We start from the raw sequence: 23,209 nt of genomic DNA, 5'->3' as shown, positions 1-23,209 counted from the left end.
AGAGAGACCAACGTCTTTTGTCTGTCCGGAACCATGGATAGATGGCTAAGACTGAGTAGATTGGTGGAGACTAGATCCATAACTCTATGCTCGGAAAATTACGCTGTCGTTACGCACTTCCACCGTGAAGGATTCTGAGGAGCCCCAGAATGAAGCTGTGCATTGTTGTTATATACATTTTATAGGCTTGTCAGTGACAGACAGTAGGCTATGTTCTGTTCTGTTTGCAAGCCCTTACCTAGTTCTATATGACTTTAATTCATCCACCGTGCCATCCTACCAACTACAGTTCATCATCCACCGTGCCATCCTACCAACTACAGTTCATCATCCACCGTACCATCCTACCAACTAGCGTTCATCGTCCACCATGCCATCCTACCAATTACAGTTCATTGTCCACCATGCCATCCTACCAATTACAGTTCATTGTCCACCATGCCATCCTACCAATTACAGTTCATTGTCCACCATACCATCCTACCAACTACCGTTCATCGTCCATGACATGGAATGGTGAAGTTTTTATGGGTTAGAGTTCCATCATTTACTGGTATAGTTTGTCTTCTTTAATGAGGTACTGCTTGTTAGCATCTTGTTAGTTTGTCTTCTTTAATGAGGTAGTGCTTGTTAGCATCTTGTTAGTTTATCCTCTTTAATGAGGTAGTGCTTGTTCGCGTCTTGTTAGTTTATCCTCTTTAATGAGGTAGTGCTTGTTAGCATCTTGTTAGTTTATCCTCTTTAATGAGGTAGTGCTTGTTAGAATCTTGTTAAGACACCAAAGTCCTCTGCCACAAGCAATTCAAGCTACTTCCAGAAATACAGTTTGAATCATCCAATGAGATCTCTAAACCTGAATGATGTGTATTTCCTGTCCTCTATTGTTTCATTTCCTCTCAGTGGGAGCTGCCATCTCCACACCACGTGCTGGGATTTCAGCCTTCTGCCAACCTGGAGCTGGTCCCTGTATTCCCCCATGTGTACCGCTCAGTGCTGCCTCCTCACTGTGGCAAAGGATGGGTGGAGAAACAGGTCCCCGACTACAAGGTAGACAAACCACTACAACCTGGTCTGAGTCACAAATGGCACCCTACTCCCTATATAGAGTCCTATGGGCCCTGGTCACAAGTAGGGCACAGGGTGCCATTTGAGCTGCATCCAGGGTCTCAGACTTCAGCTGTATCTGTCACAGACAGACTCACTGTAATCACTGCTGTATCTGTCACAGACAGACTCACTGTAATCACTGCTGTATCTGTCACAGACAGACTCACTGTAATCACTGCTGTATCTGTCACACAGACTCACTGTAATCACTGCTGTATCTGTCACAGACAGACTCACTGTAATCACTGCTGTATCTGTCACAGATAGACTCACTGTAATCACTGTAATGTTCAAGGACAGTTCACACTGTAATTTTCAAGGATAGTTCAAACTGTAATCGTTAAGAACTGTTATCCCTGTAATGGTTAAGAACTGTTATCATTGTAATGGTTACAGACAGTTATCACTGTAATCACTAAGGACAGTTTACTCTGTTAGCACTATATATTTTTTATTTAACCTTCATTTAACAAGGCAAGTCAGTTAAGAACAAATTCTTATTAACAATGATGGCCTAGGAACAGTTAACTGCCTTGTTCAGGGGCAGAACGACAGATGTCAGCTCAGGGATTCGATCTAGCAACCTTTCGGTTACTGGTCCAACGCTCTAACCACTAGGCTACCTGCCGCCCCGTAATTGTCAAGGACAGGTCCATTTGAAGAGGGTCTTGTTTTCTTTCCATGATTGTGGAATTGCCTGTCGTCTCTGTGTTTCAAGATTTACAACAGCTGTCCTGAACAACATCGTGACTCTCTGTGTCTCTAGGTTTTCCCAGACACTCTTCCTTAACTCTGTGTCTCTACCTCAGGAAATCTGTTTGGAGGGTATAAACAGACACAAAAGTCCAGTTTACCTGAAAACTCTTGCTTCTCTGTCTCTAGGTTTACCTGATCAATAACTTGTCTCTCTGTCTCTAGGTTTACCTGATCAACAACTTGTCTCTGTCTCTAGGTTTACCTGATCAACAACTTGTCTCTCTGTCTCTAGGTTTACCTGATCAACAACTTGTCTCTGTCTCTAGGTTTACCTGATCAACAACTTGTCTCTCTGTCTCTAGGTTTACCTGATCAACAACTTGTCTCTCTGTCTCTAGGTTTACCTGATCAACAACTTGTCTCTGTCTCTAGGTTTACCTGATCAACAACTTGTCTCTGTCTCTAGGTTTACCTGATCAACAACTTGTCTCTGTCTCTAGGTTTACCTGATCAACAACTTGTCTCTGTCTCTAGGTTTACCTGATCAACAACTTGTCTCTCTGTCTCTAGGTTTACCTGATCAACAACTTGTCTCTCTGTCTCTAGGTTTACCTGATCAACAACTTGTCTCTCTGTCTCTAGGTTTACCTGATCAACAACTTGTCTCTCTGTCTCTAGGTTTACCTGATCAACAACTTGTCTCTGTCTCTAGGTTTACCTGATCAACAACTTGTCTCTGTCTCTAGGTTTACCTGATCAACAACTTGTCTCTCTGTCTCTAGGTTTACCTGATCAACAACTTGTCTCTCTGTCTCTAGGTTTACCTGATCAACAACTTGTCTCTGTCTCTAGGTTTACCTGATCAACAACTTGTCTCTGTCTCTAGGTTTACCTGATCAACAACTTGTCTCTCTGTCTCTAGGTTTACCTGATCAACAACTTGTCTCTCTGTCTCTAGGTTTACCTGATCAACAACTTGTCTCTGTCTCTAGGTTTACCTGATCAACAACTTGTCTCTGTCTCTAGGTTTACCTGATCAACAACTTGTCTCTGTGTTTCAAGGTTTATCTAGGTTTATCTGAACATGAACTTGCCTCTGTCTGTGTTTTTCTATGTGTACCTGACACTCCTGCCTCCCTTGTGTTTCTAGACGTACTTGAACAACACTCTAACTCTGGAGAACACCTGGCTTACTCCGGAGGAAATAGGAATTTTCCATCGGCATGAAAAACCATTGTTGATGACAAATCAAATGGCAATGAGCATTTCTAGGCCAGCTACTGCCTCCAGGAGTCTCAACTCTCTCCTCATGTCACCCAGACCTGCTGCCTCCAGGACTCTCCACTCTCTCCTCATGTCACCCAGACGTATATCAGGTTAGTGGTTGGTTGTATTACCTAGCTACCTGCTCCATACTTTACAAGCCTGTCCGCTGCCTCCTCTCAGCCACAGCCCCTTCTATCAGCTGTTCTCCTCATAATGGTTACCATCTTTAATAACTTTCTGATCACAAAGTTTAATCCCCTCTTTTTAAACAGACTGGAGAGATAGCAGCAGTACACCCTCTGTGTCCCAAATGGCACCCTATTCCCTATATAGTGCACTACTTTTGACCAGGTCCCTATGGCACTACATAGGGAATAGGGTGGACATTTGGGATGCATCCACTGTCAATCTGCATTTTACGCTACTTGTTAAAACTTTAGGAGGAGCCGTACCATCTGTGAGTGTGTAGGAGGGAGTTGGGTTGGAAGAGGCATGCGTGAAGAGGAACCTCATTAAACACAATTGGTTTCAGATACGTTGGTTTCAGATACATTGGTTTCAGGGCTGCTGAAGTGGAACCGTTTACCAGTCAGTGGGTAGAAGCGTTCCCCTGCTTATCTGACGGAAGCGGACAGAAGACTCCAGAGGGGTTTATTCTGCAGATAAACTAGTATGGTGATGCTAAACACTGACATATAGGTTGACTATCAAATGGCACCCTGTTCCCTACTATATAGTGCACTTCTTCTGGATACTCAGAGCATATATTCGGAAGGCATGGAGACTCTATTCCCTATTAACTAAATGACCTTGGTCAAAAGTAGTGCACTATATAGGAAACAGGGTGCCATTTGGGACTCGAGCTGGGTGTCTGCTCTGCTGACAAGGGCACTTGATGATCTGACGAAAACAAACTGAAAAAGGTGGGAACATTGGAGAACAAACCATGAAAGGAAAGACTGAGGTGTTTCTTGTTGTTGTTTGGCTGAATCAGGAGTTTAAAGGAGAACACAACCTCCCACTGAGCTTAACCAGGCTGTGTTGCACCTGGGAAATGTGGATACGTCTCAAATGGCAGGCTGCTGCTTTTAATGCACTCCTTATGACCAGGGTCCATATGACTCTAGTGCACTATATAGGGAATGGAGTTCCATTTCGGACAAAGCCTTACTGCTGGACTTCATAGCATCCAGGTATAGTACTGTATGAGGAAAGTCATGTATAACAATTTAAAAATCTGCCGTTCCGCACCTGAGCAAGGCAGTTAGCACACTGTTCCCCGAGCTCCGAAGACGTGAATTTCGATTATGGGGTCCTGTATATTGGGTCCTGTGTATTGGGTCCTGTGTATTGGTCCTGGTCCTGTATATTGGGTCCTGTATATTGGGTCCTGTGTATTGGGTCATGTATATTGGGTCCTGTATATTGGGTCCTGTACATTGGGTCCTGTGTATTGGGTCCTGTGTATTGGTCCTGGTCCTGTATATTGGGTCCTGTATATTGGGTCCTGTACATTGGGTCCTGTGTATTGGGTCCTGTGTATTGGTCCTGGTCCTGTATATTGGGTCCTGTGTATTGGGTCCTGTATATTGGGTCCTGTATATTGGGTCCGGTATATTGGGTCCTGTACATTGGGTCCTGTGTATTGGTCCTGGTCCTGTATATTGGTCCTGTGTATTGGGTCCTGTGTATTGGGTCCTGTATATTGGGTCCTGTGTATTGGTCCTGGTCCTGTATATTGGGTCCTGTGTATTGGTCCTGGTCCTGTATATTGGGTCCTGTGTATTGGGTCCTGTATATTGGGTCCTGTATATTGGGTCCTGTGTATTGGTCCTGGTCCTGTATATTGGGTCCTGTATATTGGGTCCTGTGTATTGGTCCTGGTCCTGTATATTGGGTCCTGTATATTGGGTCCTGTATATTGGTCCTGTGTATTGGGTCCTGTGTATTGGTCCTTTATATTGGGTCCTGTATATTGGTCCTTTATATTTGGTCCTGTATATTGGTCCTTTATATTGGGTCCTGTATATTGGTCCTTTATTTTTGGTCCTGTATATTGGCCCTGTGTATTGGTCCTGTGTAGTGGGTCCTGTATATTGGGTCCTGTATATTGGGTCCTGTATATTTGGTCCTGTGTATTGGTCCTGTGTAGTGGGTCCTGTATATTGGTCCTGGTCCGGTATATTGGTCCTTTATATTGGTCCTGTATATTGGGTCCTGTATATTTGGTCCTGTGTATTGGTCCTGTATATTGGTCCTGTATATTGGTCCTGTATATTGGGTCCTGTATATTGGTCCTGTATATTGGTCCTGTATATTGGGTCCTGTATATTGGGTCCTGTATATTGGGTCCTGTATATTGGTCCTGTATATTGGGTCCTGTATATTGGGTCCTGTATATTGGGTCCTGTATATTGGTCCTGGTCCTGTATATTGGTCCTGGTCCTGTATATTGGGTCCTGTATATTGGGTCCTGTATATTGGGTCCTGTATATTGGGTCCTGTATATTGGTCCTGGTCCTGTATATTGGTCCTGTATATTGGTCCTGGCCTGTATATTGGCCCTGTGTATTTGGTCCTGTATATTGGACCGGTATATTGGTCCTGTATATTGGGTCCTGTGTATTGGTCCTTTATATTGTGTCCAGTGTATTGGTCCTTTATATTGTGTCCTGTATATTGCTATATGGGTGCTTTTTATTGCTGGTTCACTTGAATGATTTTCTACACTTGCACAGGTGTATAAATGATTTTCCACACTTTTCTATACACCTTATTTCCTCTGTTAGCTTGGTGATATGTTTTCCATGTTGAGAAGCTGCACACACCCTCAGAACAAGCACAGCATTCTATTATAGTTAGTAGTACAAAAAAAATGCATGAAATGAAATTAAATGTATGAAATGTATGCATTCACTACTGTAAGTCGTTCTGGATAAGAGCGTCTGCTAAATGACTAAAATGTACATGTAAAATGTAGTCTGTAAGGTACTGAAATGAATGTCTCAGAAGTAATGAATGGCTCAGGGTTTCACTATAATTAGGACCTCAGGGACATCTTGAGGATAATCATTTCCATAATTTTATCTCCAGCTTTACATACATAAAACGCTTTACAGTGGGTCATATACAGTATATCTCCTCTTTACAGTGGGTCATATACAGTATGTATCCTCTTTGTGGGTCATGTACAGTATGTATCCTCTTTACAGTGGGTCATATACAGTATGTATCCTCTTTACAGTGGGCCATATACAGTATGTCTCCTCTTTACAGTGGGTCATATACAGTATGTATCCTCTTTACAGTGGGTCATGTACAGTATGTATCCTCTTTACAGTGGGTCATATACAGTATATCTCCTCTTTACAGTGGGCCATATACAGTATGTCTCCTCTTTACAGTGGGTCATATACAGTATGTATCCTCTTTACAGTGGGTCATATACAGTATGTATCCTCTTTACAGTGGGCCATATACAGTATATATCCTCTTTACAGTGGGTCATGTACAGTATGTTTCCTCTTTACAGTGGGCCATATACAGTATGTATCCTCTTCAGTGGGTCATATACTGTATGTATCCTCTATACAGTGGGTCATGTACAGTATGTATCCTCTATACAGTGGGTCATATACAGTATGTATCCTCTATACAGTGGGTCATATATAGTATATCTCTTCTTTACAGTGGGTCATATACAGTATGTATCCTCTATACAGTGGGCCATATACAGTATGTATCCTCTATACAGTGGGCCATATACAGTATGTATCCTCTATACAGGGGGCCATATACAGTATGTATTCTGTTAACATTTAAATGAACCATCTCTCAGCTGTGTGAATTTTAGTTCTTCCTGAATGCTTTCCTAACAGTAGCATCATGAAAAAACATCTGCACTACAGAGACTTTTTCTTCTAAGATACTTGACAGGATGTTGTTTTTAAGTCACTAATAGTGTATTTCTCCAGCCAGCCCATGACAGTCCATCCATCACCTTCACCCACCCATTGCATTTTTCAGTTGTGCTAGCCTTCAGTTTGTAAAAGCCTCCAGGCTGAAAGCTGAGAACTGAAATCCCTTGGATAGTGTTGACTGTCTGACAGACGGGTGGGCATGTAGTGCAGTGTTGTGTTGTAATTATACAATCAATTACTTGTCTGGATGATTGAATACTTGTCTGTTCTGCGGCTAGCACCTCGCTGTGGATCACAGGCTTATGGGAGGGATCTTCCTCTTTAATGAGACCATGTCTCTCAGCAGACTGCTGACAAGGTGAAGTCCTGGGCTGCATCCCCAATGCTACCCTATACCCTACATACTGCACTGCTTATAAACAGAGCTCTAAGGACCCTGGTCAAAAGTAGTGCACTATTATAGGGACTAGGGTGCCATTTTGGGTCACAGCCCTACTCGACCTTATCAAACTGCTGCGGTCCTTGTTCCTTAGTTACCGTCAGCTTCACTTGTTGAGTTCAAGATGCTTTGTCAGACTGACTGGAGAGAAAGGGAGAAACAGCATTTGGTTGGTCCCTGACTGCATTTCACATTGCACCATATTCTCTGTATTTTCATTTGACTTAACCCTTATTTTACCAGGTAAGTTGACTGAGAACACATTCTCATTTACAGCAATAACCTGGGGAATAGTTACAGGGGAGAGGAGAGGGGGATGAACGAGCCAATTGGAAGCTGGGGATGATTAGGTGACCGTGATGGCATGAGGACCAGATTGGGAATTTAGCCTGGACACCGGGGTTAACACCCCTACTCTTACGATAAGTGCCATGGGATCATTAGTGACCGCAGAGCGTCAGGACACCCGTTTAAAGTCCCATCCCAAATACGGATGTATAGTATGCTACCTTTGACTAAAGCCCTATTGGCATCGGTCAAAAGTAGTGCACTATATAGGGAATAGGGTGCCATTTGAGAAGGCGACCATCATTGTTTGATTGTTGAACAATCCTCCGTCCAGCAGCTCATATCTCCCATCCCTCTGCTGTCTGTCTTCCACAGATCAGACTGCACTGTGTTTAAGACTGTGCTCTTTGTGTGATGTGATGCACACGTAAAGCTACAATGTTATGAAAGCTTCATGTGAAGCTATAGTATGTTATGAAAGCTTCATGTGAAGCTATAGTATGTTATGAAAGCTTCATGTGAAGCTATAATATGTTATGAAAGCTTCATGTGAAGCTATAATATGTTATGAAAGCATCATGTGAAGCTATAGTATGTTATGAAAGCATCATGTGAAGCTATAGTATGTTATGAAAGCTTCATGTGAAGCTATAATATGTTAAGAAAGCTTCACGTGAAGCTATAATATGTTATGAAAGCATCATGTGAAGCTATAGTATGTTATGAAAGCATCATGTGAAGCTATAATATGTTATGAAAGCATCATACAAGCACAGGTAATTCTGTTGTGTTGTGTTTCTGTTGTGTTTCGGTACCTTTATATCCAGTGGGTTCCTTCTCAGCCCCTATACGGTCTACTATAGACATGAGACCATATAAATATCATCTATACAGTCTATTTGGATGGATGAGAGGGCTTTATTTTCATTATGATGGTGAAGGTAGTTCTCCTCAGCCCTCCTCCTCCTCCTCAGCCCCTTTACAGTATACTGTAGACACACACACAACTTTTTTTTCATTTGGTGCTAAAGCAGGTTGGTTTTTGATTGATCTCACCTCTCATCTCCTCCTGCCGTCTCTTCCCATCTCTCCACCCCTCTCCTCTCCTCTACCTCTCCTCTCTACCCTCCCCTTCTCTCCCCTCCTCTCCTCCCCTCCACCTCTCCTTTCTACCCTCTCCTTCTCTCCTCTCCTCTCTACCCTCCACATCATCTAAACCCTCTTTCCTCCCCTCTCCTCCCCTCCACCTCTCCTCTCACTCTACCCTCCCCTTCTCTCCCCTCCTCTCCTCCCCTCTCCCCTCCACCTCTCCTCTCTACCCTCTCCTTCTCTCCTCTCCTCTCTACCCTCCACATCATCTAAACCCTCTTTCCTCCCCTCTTCTTCTCTCTCCTCTCTACCCTCCCCTTTTCTCCCCTCCTCTCCTCCCCTCCACCTCTCCTTTCTACCCTCTCCTTCTCTCCTCTCCTCTCTACCTCCACATCATCTAAACCCTCTTTCCTCCCCTCTCCTCCCCTCCCCTCCACCTCTCCTCTCTACCCTCCCCTTCTCTCCCCTCCTCTCCTCCCCTCTCCCCTCCACCTCTCCTCTCTACCCTCTCCTTCTCTCCTCTCCTCTCTACCCTCCACATCATCTAAACCCTCTTTCCTCCCCTCTCCTCTTCTCTTCTCCTCTCTCCTCCCCTCTCCTCCACCAACCCCCCCAGGCTCTGTTGTGTTTTATGGATGAACACAGAAACAAGATGGTTCCTGCTGCGTTGTGCTGCGTTGTGGAAAGTGTTTCACTTCCAAATGAAATGTTCACAATGGGTGTCCTACTGTAATAACGGAGCAGTCAGCATCATGCAGTCTCCCTTTGAGAGACTCAGTGTGTGTAATGACATGTTAAACCCCTTAAGGTCAATGTCCGCGCGCCCGTGGAAATCTAATTAGCATAATACATACATATGTCAGATTATGCTAGAGACCCCTCTATGGAAAGATGAGACTCTCACGAACACGATGGTGTTCTCCGTTTTGCTCTACCCCCCCCCAAGCGTCTTAGGACTCATCTGAAGTCGGTACAGCCGATCTGCCAACTTCTGTCTGCAAACACTTCGGGCTACTCATTAATATGACCCCTCTGTGTAAAGGTGAGACTAATATGACCCCTCTGTGTAAAGGTGAGACTAATATGACCCCTCTGTGTAAAGGCGAGACTCTCAGGAACACGTACATGTTGTTTTTGCTCTAGGACGCCCACAGACATCACAAGACTTCTCTGACGGTCCCCCCCCCAAAAATGAATGGAAGTACTGTATATATGGAGACTGTTTAGTGCCAAAAATAAGGGGTTAAATACAATGTAAAAAAATAAATAATAATCTCTCAGATGAAAAATGATGTTTGGCCTTACTGCTATTAGCCCATACCAACGCATTGAATAACATATTCACTACTTTGAACTGATAGTCCTTACTGCTATTGACCAATAGAAACACATTGAATAACAGTCCTTACTGCTATTGACCAATAGAAACACATTGAATAACAGATTGTCCTTACTGCTATTAGCCAATAGAAACACATTGAATAACAGATAGTCCTTACTGCTATTAGCCAATAGAAACACATTGAATAACAGATAGTCCTTACTGCTATTAGCCAATAGAAACACATTGAATAACAGATAGTCCTTACTGCTATTAGCCAATAGAAACACATTGTCACGACCGTCATATAAATAATTAGACCAAGGCGCAGCGTGAGTAGAGTTCCACATTTTAATAATAGTGAAACTTCCCAAAAAAAACAAAGATAAAACGATCGTGAAACACATAGGCACTCACACAAAACAAAACAATATCCCACATCGCAGGTGGGAAAAAGGACACACTAAGTATGATCCCCAATTAGAGGTAACGATTATCAGCTGCCTCTAATTGGGAACCATACACACACCAACATAGAAATATAATACCTAGAAACCCCCCTAGTCATGACCTGACCTAAAACACCATAGAGAACCCCGAGGGCTCTCTATGGTCAGGGCGTGACACACATGGAACAACAGATAGTCCTTACTGCTATTAGCCAATAGAAACACATGGAATAACAGATAGTCCTTACTGCTATTAGCCAATAGAAACACATGGAATAACAGATAGTCCTTACTGCTATTAGCCAATAGAAACACATGGAATAACAGATAGTCCTTACTGCTATTAGCCAATAGAAACACATGGAATAACAGATAGTCCTTACTGCTATTAGCCAATAGAAACACATTGAATAACAGATAGTCCTTACTGCTATTAGCCAATAGAAACACATGGAATAACAGATAGTCATTACTGCTATTAGCCAATAGAAACACATGTAATAACAGATAGGCATTACTGCTATTAGCCAATAGAAACACATTGAATAACAGATTACTGCTATTGGCCAATAGAAACACATTGAATAACAGATTACTGCTATTAGCCAATAGAAACACATGTAATAACAGATAGGCATTACTGCTATTAGCCAATAGAAACACATTGAATAACAGATAGTCATTACTGCTATTCGCCAATAGAAACACATGGAATAACAGATAATCCCCCAAAAAATCTAAAGGAAGTTTGTTCTGAAGTGTCTGTCCTATATCTGAGAGATATAAGAAAGACCAGGAAACTATTTATATATATTTTGCATATGTATTTAACTCCTTATTTTAGGCACTAAACTCTCTCCATATATACTTCCATTGATTTAAAAAAAAACTAGTTCCGGAGACCTGGGGACCTTCAGACAAGTCTTGTGAGGCTTGTGGACATCCTGGAGCAAAACAACCGACATGTATAGTATGTATAGTACGTATTCGCCAGAGACCTTTATATTAGTCTCTAGCCAAAACTGTTCGGACGCTACAGACAAAAGTTTTCAGAAGAGGTTGTACCGACTTCAGACGAGTCCCGTGAGTCGTAAAACAGAAGAACACCAGAGTCTCATCTTTGCATGGTCTGATAAACACCGCTCTATCTCTGCCACCTTTCACCGCAGATGCAGAATTGCGATACCGGTGGATGTGGTGGACAGATATCTTTTAGCTTAAACAGACGGATTTTGATGGGGGCCCCAGAAATTGCAGGAGAAGGATTCATTTACTTGCCTAGTTAAATAAAGGTTGAATAAAATTTTAAAATTTGTATTATGATGTGGTGGTGAGGATGATGAGGGTGATGATGATGATTATGAAGAGATGCAGTTTTGATTTCAGGTGTTGATGAATGGATCATAGTAAAAGATGAATATGAAATTGAACTACTTGAACTGAGGAGGCCTACTTGTTAGGGGTATATAGAATATACAGAGTACGACAGCTGGCTGACTCACATAACAGATCACTTTACATTTCATATTCATCTTTTACTATGATGAATATGAAATGTAAAGTGATCTGTTATGTGAGTCAGCCAGCTGTCGTACTCTGTATATTCTATATACCCCTAACAAGTAGGCCTCCTCAGTTCAAGTAGTTCAATCTCTAGCAGAGCGTTCTTAGAAGCAACAACAGAAGATAAAGTGAATAAAACATTAAAAAGACTTGAATGGAAAGAAACTTCACTAACCTTCCTTAGCTAATTTCGCTCTGGGGAGATTCAGGGCTGATGCAGCAACATCACATTTCATTCATCTTCCAGAATACTTCAGAAAACCTTTTGTCTTTATACTGTGTGTATTCCTACCATCGCACATTCAAGGTCATGGAGAAGAAATGGACCAGTTTTTCAAATTTTGGGGCTGCAGGTAGCCTAGTGGTTAGAGCGTTGGGCCAGTAACCGAAAGGTTGCTGGATCGAATCCCCGAGCTGAAAAGGTAAAAACTGTTGTTTTGGCCCTGAATAAGGCAGTTAACCCACTGTTCCCCTGTAGGCCATCATTGTAAATAAGAATTTGTTCTTAACTGACTTGCCTAGTTAAATAAAGGATAAATAAAATAATGTTTTAAATATAAAATATATATTTCCCAGAATGCTTTTCATCAAACACTGGGAACAATCTAGCAATCTTTCATGACAATGAAAAATATGGTTTGACATCTTAAAATCAAACTAATATTTGAAATCTGGTGTATATTGTTCGTTAATAAGTGGAAGATCATTTTGAGAAAAGGTTTGTCAAATGAATGTCTCAGTTAAATAAAATGGTTCTTATTAGCTGTTGATTATATTTTATTCAACTTCAGAAGTTATGTGGGATCGATATACGGTTGATTATATTTTATTCAACTTCAGACGTTATGTGGGATCGATATACGGTTGATTATATTTTATTCAACTTCAGACATTATGTGGGATCGATATACGGTTGATTATATTTTATTCAACTTCAGACGTTATGTGGGCTCGATATACGGTTGATTATATTTTATTCAACTTCAGAAGTTATGTGGGATCGATATACGGTTGATTATATTTTATTCAACTTCAGAAGTTATGTGGGATCGATATACGGTTGATTATATTTTATTCAACTTCAGACGTTATGTGGGATCGATATACGGTTGATTATATTTTATTCAACTTCAGACATTATGTGGGATCGATATACGGGTGATTCCTACCGCAGGGAAACGTGTTCATGTTAAAGAATTAGTGGAAATGACATTCAGACTTCATCCTTAATCCAGTTCCATAGCAGGGTCTTATTTAGCATTTTATAATTGGCAGTCATTCATCTCCACATATTGAACTGTCTTTCATAGAATATGTAATACAAATATGTTCCTTTGAAGAGGACAATGTCCTTTTTTTGACATTTGGCCAACTTAAAGGGTAATTCCACTGCGTAATTATCTCCAGCATAATACCAGTGTCTATATACACTACATGACCAACAGTATGTGGACACCTGCTGTCTAATATCTCATTCCAAAATCATGGGCATTAATATGGAGTTCGACCCCCCCCCCCCTTTGCTGCTATAACAGCCTCCACTCTTCTGGGAAGGCTTTCCACTAGATGTTGGAACATTGCTGCGGGGATTTGCTTCCATTCAGCCACAAGAGCATTAGTGAAGTCGAGCACTGATGTTGGGCGATTAGGCCTGGCTCGCAGTCGGAGTTCCAATTCATCCCAAAGGTGTTCGACTGGGTTGAGATCAGGGCTCTGTGCAGGCCAGTCAATTTCTTCCACACGGATCTCAATAAACCATTTCTGTATGGACCATTATCATCTAGAATGTCATTGTGTTCCTCCTTCACCAAACTGTACAATTGGCACTATGCATTGGGGCAGGTAGCGTTTCTCTGGCATCTGCCAACCCAGATTCATCCGTCGGACTGCCAGATGGTGAAGCTACAGAGAACACGTTTCCACTGCTCCAGTATCCAATGGCGGTGAGCTTTACACCACTCCAGCCGAAGCTTGGCATTGCGCATGGTGATCTTAGGCTTGTGTGCGGCTTCTTGGCCATGGAAACCCATTTCATGAAGCTCCCGACAAACAGTTCTTGTGCTGACGTCAGTAGTGAATGTTGCAACCGAGGACAGACATTTTTTATGCCCTACACGCTTCATCACTCTGTGATCCCATTATGTGAGCTTGTGTGGCTTACCACTTCGCGGCTGAGCCGTTGTTGCTCCTAGACGTTTCCACTTCACAATAACAGCACTTACAGTTGACCGGGGCAGCTAAAGCAGGGCAGAAATTTAACGAACTGACTTGTTGGAAATTTGGCAAAAATGAAATAGGTTTCCATTGCCTGTAGAATGGCCCGTACATTGCCTGTAGAATGGCCCGTACATTGCCTGTAGAAACATTGCCTGTAGAATGGCCCGTACTGAAGAGCTCAGTGACTTTCACTGAGCTCTTCAGTACGGGCCATTCTACAGGCAATGTTTGTTTTATACACCTGTCAGCAGCAGGTGTGGCTGACATAGCCAAATGCACTAATTTGAAGGGGGGGCTCACATACTTTTGGCCATGTAGTGTATGTGAAAACATTTGTATGTGAAAACATACTGAAGAGCTCAGTGACTTTCACTGAGCTCTTCAGTACGGGCCATTCTACAGGCAATGTTTGTTTTATACACCTGTCAGCAGCAGGTGTGGCTGACATAGCCAAATGCACTAATTTGAAGGGGGGGCTCACATACTTTTGGCCATGTAGTGTATGTGAAAACATTTGTATGTGTTTTTTAGAAACAATTATAAAGTTACTGTCACGGCTGTCTAGGACCGGTGGAGATGTGGAATCAGGAGCAGGAGACAGAGGGCCGGAGCAACAGTGTTTTAATGATAAATGCAAAAAGCAATAGCCGTAGGGCACAGGGCGTGTGACGAAGTTCGCCAGGGGAAAACACATTCCCAAAAATAAACCCTCTGGAAAAAGCGCACGGGGCGCAGCCCGGCAATATAATGGACAATAACCAGCGAAAAAAAAGAACAGCTACACTCGCAACTGTCTAGAGTAGACAATAAACAATCCCGCACGAGAACCCCAACTGAAAATACACACTAAATAACCCCCCACTAATTACAGACACAAAACAGGTGCGGGATAGACAGACAAAACCAAAAGACACAGAAACAACGATCGGTGGCAGCTAATAGGCCGGCGACGACGACCGCCGAGCGCCGCCTGACCGAGGAGGGGCGCCACCTTCGTTAGATACTGTGACAGTTACAAAGTTCTTCCCGATTACATCATCAAAAGTAAAAACATTTAAAAAATAGATTCACGGTTACAATCGGAGCAAGAAAATACCCTGCCTGTGGCAAATATCCTCCCTCTGGCTAGAAACTCGTTGCACGTTTTGAAAAGTAGAGTTTTTCTTGGTTTTAACCTTTTCACACGTACCAACAAATGGGTGTGATCATTCTACAGTGGTCCCTGCAGCGTACGCTCAAACCGGTGTGATCATTCTACAGTGGTCCCTGCAGCGTACGCTCAAACCGGTGTGATCATTCTACAGTGGTCCCTGCAGCGTACGCTCAAACCGGTGTGATCATTCTACAGTGGTCCCTGCAGCGTACGCTCAAACCGGTGTGATCATTCTACAGTGGTCCCTGCAGCGTACGCTCAAACCGGTGTGATCATTCTACAGTGGTCCCTGCAGCGTACGCTCAAACCGGTGTGATCATTCTACAGTGGTCCCTGCAGCGTACGCTCAAACCGGTGTGATCATTCTACAGTGGTCCCTGCAGCGTACGCTCAAACCGGTGTGATCATTCTACAGTGGTCCCTGCAGCGTACGCTCAAACCGGTGTGATCATTCTACAGTGGTCCCTGCAGCGTACGCTCAAACCGGTGTGATCATTCTACAGTGGTCCCTGCAGCGTACGCTCAAACCGGTGTGATCATTCTACAGTGGTCCCTGCAGCTGAAACCGGTGTGATTAGAACGCTTATTTAGAACGTCCACTTTTGATTCCCGCGACAGTCAGCATTTGAGCTAGCCACACAGTTCTTTTTCACAGAAACATTTTACACAAACACAGTCCTTACAAATGCAGTGGCGGTCAATGCCGTTTAACATGAGGGAGGATGATTTATTTTAATAAGCATGGCTTTATTTCTATTATTATCGGAATGCATTATTTGTAACCAGTACTTCAAAACATGTGAATAAAACTATAAATACATCGTGCTCCATTCATACATACATACATACTTTGTGTTACAGTAGAAACAACAACACGATATATAGAAAATACTGTAAGGCACCCAGCCTTCCCTGTAGCTCAGTTGGTAGAGCATGGTGTTTGCAACGCCAGGGGTTGTGGGTTCGATTCCCACGGGGGGCCAGCACAGGAAAATAATTATATGAAATGTATGCATTCACTACTGTAAGTCGCTCTGGATAAGAGTGTCTGCTAAATGACTAAAATGTAAATGTACTTTGAACGCACACATGTCCAAAGTCAACAATGGAAGGAAATCAACAATGAAAGCAATGCGAGCACCAGCCAGAAAATGTGCCAGTTCATGTTAGACTGTGCAAATGTCTGCATACTTGATGTGCGGGAACAAATGGGAAAGGCCTCAAACATACAGTTGAAGTCTGAAGTTTACATACACCTTAGCCAAATACATTTATACTGTGTTTTTCACAATTCCTGACATTTAATCCTAGTAAAAATTCCCTGTCTTAGGTCAGTTAGGCTCACCACTTCATTTTAAGAATGTGAAATGTCAGAATAATAGTAGAGAGAATTATTTATTTCAGCTTTTATTTCTTTCATCATATTTCCAGTGGGTCAGAAGTTTACATACACTCAATTTGTTTTTGGTTGCATTGCCTTTAAATTGTTTAACTTGGGTCAAACATTTTGGTTAGCCTTCCACAAGCTTCCCACAATAAGTTGGGTGAATGTTTTCCCAATCCTCCTGACAGAGCTGGTGTAACTGAGTCAGGTTTGTAGGCCTCCTTGCTCGCTCACACTTTTTCAGTTCTGCCCACACATTTTCTGTAGGATTCAGGTCAGGGCTTGTGATGGCCACTCCAATACCTTGACTTTGTTGTCCTTAAGCCATTTTGCCACAACTTTGGAAGTATGCTTTGGGTCATTGTCTATTTGGAAGACCTATTTGCAACCAAGCTTTAACTTCTTGACTGATGTCTTGAGATGTAGCTTCAATATATCCACACAATTTTCTACATAATCATCTATTTTGTGAAGTGCACCAGTCCCTCCTGCAGCAAAGCACCCCCACAACATGAAGCTGCCACCCCGTGCTTCACGGTTGGGATGGTGTTCTTTGGCTTGCAAGCCTCCCCCTTTTTCCTCAAACATAACGATGGTCATTATGGCCAAACAGTTCTATTTTTGTTTCATCAGATCAGAGGACATTTCTCCAAAAAGTATGATCTTTGTCCCCATGTGCAGTTGCAAACCGTAGTCTGACTTTTTTATGGCTGTTTTGGAGCAGTGGCTTCTTCCTTGCTGAGCGGCATTTCAGGTTATGTCGAAACAGGACTTGTTTTACTGTGGATATAGATACTTTTGTACCTGTTTCCTCTAGCATCTTCCAAAAGACCTTTGCTGATTTGCACTTTTTGCACCAAAGTACGTTCATCTCTAGGAGACAGAACGCGTCTCCTTCCTGAGCGTTATGACGGCTGCGTGGTCCCATGGTGTTTATACTTGTGTACTATTGTTTGTACAGATGAACGTGGTACCTTCAGGCGTTTGGAAATTGCTCCCAAGGATGAACCAGACTTGTGGAGTTCTACAATTTTTTTCTGAGGTCTTGGCTGATTTCTTTAGATTTTCCCATGATGTCAAGCAAAGAGGAACTGAGTTTGAAGGTAGGCCTTGAAATACATCCACAGGTACACCTCCAATTGACTCAAATCACATTTTGGAACAGTGAGTGCATTCTGACATCACATCGCTGGTGCGACCGTTAGAGATATTTGGAACTCACATGTGAAAAGGTTAATCCTACCCTATGATGTCACAGAGAATGATTTTTTAAAACCTTTCTTCTCTTTTTAACCACAGATCATTAAAACGTGCAGTTTTCACATATATAGACACTGGTATGGTGCTGAAGATAATGAATATGAGGTTGAAAAGTGGCGGAATTGCACTTTAATGACACCTGTGAAAATTATTTGATAACTTATTATTTTAAAAGTATTTTTGGATACCAAGGGCTGGATTCAATCCATATGGCATAAGTATCGCGTAAGACCCACGTTAAAGCTCGATTGAAATTTAAAGGCAATGTTCCTGTGTTCGCTGAGACTGCATACATGGTAAACGATGCATTTGTTGGCTCAATCAGAAATTACCTTTACATTTTATCACAGGTCTTCTGCAAAATAAACAAAGGTTCTACGTGGAACCAAAAAGTATTCTCCTACAGGGACAAGCCGAAGAACACTTTATGGTTCTAGGTATCACTTCTACACTATTCGCTTACTTCATTCCCATGTGTTTTATCAGTGCATCAGGGATAGCATACACAGCCTTCTACAGTGTAGAAGCCTGAAGCAGCAGCCTTACTGTCTGTATATAACGTTAAACAGGCTTTAAGAAAGCCAAATGGCTCTGTTATTGTCCCATCAGGCTAACGGGTGTCTGCTACTGTCCTCCCTTCCAGGTTAATGTGCAGCGTAAAGATATTCCCATCCCCCTGGAATCAGCAGAGGGCTTTTCAAAGGTGACCTCTTATATTTCTGGGTAAAACGCATAGTATTGATCTGTTTTCAACACAGTCCTACAGCAGGTACAGTAGTAGTAGTTAGTTACATACTGTTTCTGTGCTACAGTAGTTACAGTAGAAGTCGTTATAGTTACATACTGTTACAGTGTTACAGTAGTAGTTACAGTGCTACAGTAGTTACAGTAGTAGTAGTAGTTACATACTGTTACAGTGTTACAGTAGTAGTAGTAGTAGTTACAGTTACATACTGTTACAGTAGTAGTAGTAGTTATAGTTACATACTGTTACAGTGTTACAGTGCTACAGTAATTACAGTAGTAGTAGTAGTTACATACTGTTACAGTGTTACAGTAGTAGTAGTTACAGTTACACTGTTACAGTGTTACAGTAGTAGTAGTAGTAGTTACAGTTACATACTGTTACAGTAGTTACAGTAGTAGTAGTAGTAGTAGTTAGTTACATACTGTTACAGTAGTTACAGCAGTAGTAGTAGTTACAGTTACATACTGTTACAGTGCTACAGTAGTTACAGCAGTAGTAGTAGTTACAGTTACATACTGTTACAGTGCTACAGTAGTTACAGTAGTAGAAGTAGTTACATTTACATACTGTTACAGGGTTACAGTAGTTACAGTTACATACCGTTACAGTGTTACAGTAGTTATAGTAGTAGTAGTAGTTACAGTTACATACTGTGACAGTGCTACCGTAGTTACAGTAGTAGTAGTTAGTTACATACTGTGACAGTAGTTACAGTAGTAGTAGTAGTAGTTAGAGTTACATACTGTTACAGGGTTACAGTAGTTATAGTTACATACTGTGACAGTGCTGCCGTAGTTACAGTAGTTGTTACAGTTACATACTGTTACAGTGTTACAGTAGTTTAGTAGTTTAGTTTTAGCCGGCTACATCAATACAGCTCGATGAAGCAGGGGTAGAGTTATTATGCTCAATATCCATATCATAGTATGTGTTCTTAAATGGCACCTTATTCCCTATAGGGCCCAATGGGCTCTGGTGAAATGTAGTGCACTACATAGGGAATAGGATAGCATTTGAGACTGTACCCCTGCTCTATATCACATTCCTCTAACATTTACAGGCAGCCAATCACAGTGTGGCATTTAATAAACAATATAGGTTCATTAGAGTGTTGGAGGGTGGTGGGTGTCTCTTCTCAGCCTGACACCATAGTTCTATTTATAGAGGAGCTGTGTCTGTATCCAGGACTGATTAGATGTTATTAAATTAAGTCATCGCAGGTGCAGCAAAATGTTCATGTTTCTAGCTCCAACAGTGCATTAATACCTAGCTAAATGTTCATGTTTCTAGCTCCAACAGTGCATTATTACCTAGCTAAATGCTCAGGTTTCTAGCTCCAACAATGCATTAATATGGTCAAGACTGCTCGATGAGCGAGTAGCACAGGAGATGTGTTAACGTTTTCCTCAGATTTCCTTTATTGAAGTCCCCAGCTACAATAAATGTGGATGTGCAGATTACAGTTTGTATGAAGTCCAGTGTAGTTCCTTGAGAGCCATCACGATGTCAGCTTGGGTAGGAATATACACGTCCGTGATGATGACCAAAGAGAATTACTGGAGATATTAAGCATGTATCCAGGACTGATTAGATATTATTACTGGAGCTGTAAATAATTTATCCAGGACTGATTAGATATTATTACTGGAGGTGTAAAGCATGTATCCAGGACTGATTAGATATTATTACTGGAGGTGTAAAGTATGTATCCAGGACTGATTAGATATTATTACTGGAGGTGTAAAGCATGTATCCAGGACTGATTAGATATTATTACTGGAGGTGTAAAGTATTTATCCAGGACTGATTAGATATTATTACTGGAGGTGTAAAGCATGTATCCAGGACTGATTAGATATTATTACTGGAGGTGTAAAGTATGTATCCAGGACTGATTAGATATTATTACTGGAGGTGTAAAGTATTTATCCAGGCATGATTAGATATTATTACTGGAGGTGTAAAGTATGTATCCAGGACTGATTAGATATTATTACTGGAGGTGTAAAGTATTTATCCAGGCATGATTAGATACTATTACTGGTGGTGGAAAGCTTTGGTTGTTCTAATTTCTGGTACAATTATCCAGATGGACTCTGAGAAAAACTCAAGCTAGATGTTTTCACCACACTGAAGGTGTTGCAGCTGTAAAGACACACATACAGTACGTCACTCAAGCACACGTATGTATATCTTCCGACTAGGCGGAGTCACATACCTTCCTACTAGGTGGAGTCACGACCTTGTATTTCTATGATAAACAGTCATTCTCTGTTGCTGGGCAACAACTGAGTCCATTCCTCCTGTTGGTTTTATTGTGGCCCAGCCTGAGCCCCGAATCTTCGTGCTCCTCTGTGCCTTTCACAGGGCTTCTTACCAGCCATGAGAGACCTTGAGTTATTGGTAGTACACAGTCCTTCTGTCTACTGTAGTACACAACATAATTATACACTTCTCATACACAAAGAGCTTAGACCAGACGTTCAATCACTAAGAATATATAAAAACAATATATTCATACTAAGAGTGTATAATGATTGGAAACAGTAAAGATATTAGACAGAGTTCTAGAACAGTAGTTATTAGATCTATCATCTGTAAGTCTTATTCAACCCTTATGGAATCATTATCGCACTCAGAGACAGGACCCCTTTGTACTTTCCCTCTGCCCAAATACAATGCACATAGACCATCTAACCCATAACACAATAATTACTACCGCTAGGCTAATTACACAATTAGAAACAGACTTAATCGGGCTCTAGTCAAATAGTATCTAACAGCATGAATCCAGGACTGATTAGATATTATTACTGGAGGTGTAAAGCATGTATCCAGGACTGATTAGATATTATTACTGGAGGTGTAAAGTATTTATCCAGGACTGATTAGATATTATTACTGGAGGTGTAAAGCATGTATCCAGGACTGATTAGATATTATTACTGGAGGTATAAAGGTTATTCATCAGCCCTTTTAGCCAGCCGTTTCCTGTAGGAGACATAGGCTGCATCCTGCATTGCACCCTATTGCCTATATAGTGCACTACTTTGACCAGAGCACCTATGGACAAAAGCAGTGCACTAAATAGAGATTTGGGTACCATTAGGGACTTCAAACAACCCTACTCTGCTCTGCAGTTACGTTGCTCACAATGTAGTAGTTAATTGGTCATGGATTGGCCTTGAGTTCCTCTGTTTGTCTTCTACTACGACCTTTCAGATTGAGAAGTTCACTTATTTGTGCTGTTCTGGGATTATCTGCAGTGAGAAGAAGAAGGTGTTGTGTGTCTCAGTCGGTAGAGCGTGGTGTTTGACACATCAGGGTTCTAGGTTAAATTTTCCACTGGGGTCACCCTTATGAACATGAATGCTCACACTACTGTAAAAATCACTTTATTCATGCTACACACCGTATACACAACCGGGATAGGGTTGGGATGCAGTACTTTACAGGTCAAAGCTGTATACACAACCGAAATAGGGTTGGGATGCAGTACTTTACAGTTCAAAGCTGTATACACAACCGAGATAGGGTTGGGATGCAGTACTTTACAGTTCAAAGCTGTATACACAGCCAATATCGGGTTGGAATGCAGTACTTTACAGTTCAAAGCTGTATACACAACCAAAATAGGGTTGGGATGCAGTACTTTACAGTTCAAAGCTGTATTCACAACCGAGATAGGGTTGGGATGCAGTACTTTACAGTTCAAAGCTGTATACACAACCGAGATAGTGTTGGGATACAGTACAAAGCTGTATACACAACCGAGATAGTGTTGGGATGCAGTACTTTAAAGTTCAAAGCTGTATTCACAACCGAGATAGGGTTGGGATGCAGTACTTTACAGTTCAAAGCTGTATACACAACCGAGATAGTGTTGGGATGCAGTACTTTACAGTTCAAAGCTATATACACAGCCAATATCGGGTTGGAATGCAGTACTTTACATTTCAAAGCTGTATACACAACCGAGATAGTGTTGGGATGCAGTTCAAAGCTGTATACACAACCGAGATAGGGTTGGGATGCAGTACTTTACAGTTCAAAGCTGTATACACAACCGAGATAGGGTTGGGATGCAGTACTTTACAGTTCAAAGCTGTATACACAGCCAATATCGGGTTGGAATGCAGTGCTTTACATTTCATGCAACAACAAGCAGCAGCAACAGTGTGTAATTTAACTAGAGCTGCCTTCCTGCCTAAAAGTCTATTCAATGTATAGCTCTATAATGAACTATTCATGATCACGAAAAACATATTTTTTTACGTGTTTTTTTTTTGCCTGTTATTTCTTCCATTTC

General features: G+C 41.8%; 1 protein-coding gene across 1 annotated transcript in view; it reads left to right on the top strand.

Moving 5' to 3' along the window:
- The window catches only part of LOC106577380 (transcription elongation regulator 1-like protein), a 231,532-nt gene that overhangs the window by 3,574 nt on the left and 204,749 nt on the right, over positions 1–23,209 (top strand). Inside the window, exons 3-4 of the mRNA XM_045701115.1 lie at positions 901–1,047; positions 2,954–3,179. Of these exons, the coding sequence (XP_045557071.1) occupies positions 901–1,047; positions 2,954–3,179 (373 nt within the window). The remainder of the gene's footprint in view (positions 1–900; positions 1,048–2,953; positions 3,180–23,209) is intronic.

The sequence above is a fragment of the Salmo salar genome, chromosome ssa18 (genome assembly GCF_905237065.1).
Source record: "Salmo salar chromosome ssa18, Ssal_v3.1, whole genome shotgun sequence".
Taxonomy (NCBI): Eukaryota; Metazoa; Chordata; class Actinopteri; order Salmoniformes; family Salmonidae; genus Salmo; species Salmo salar.
The sequence above is the reverse complement of the archived record's forward strand: the minus strand, read 5'-3'. Positions and strand labels throughout refer to the sequence as shown.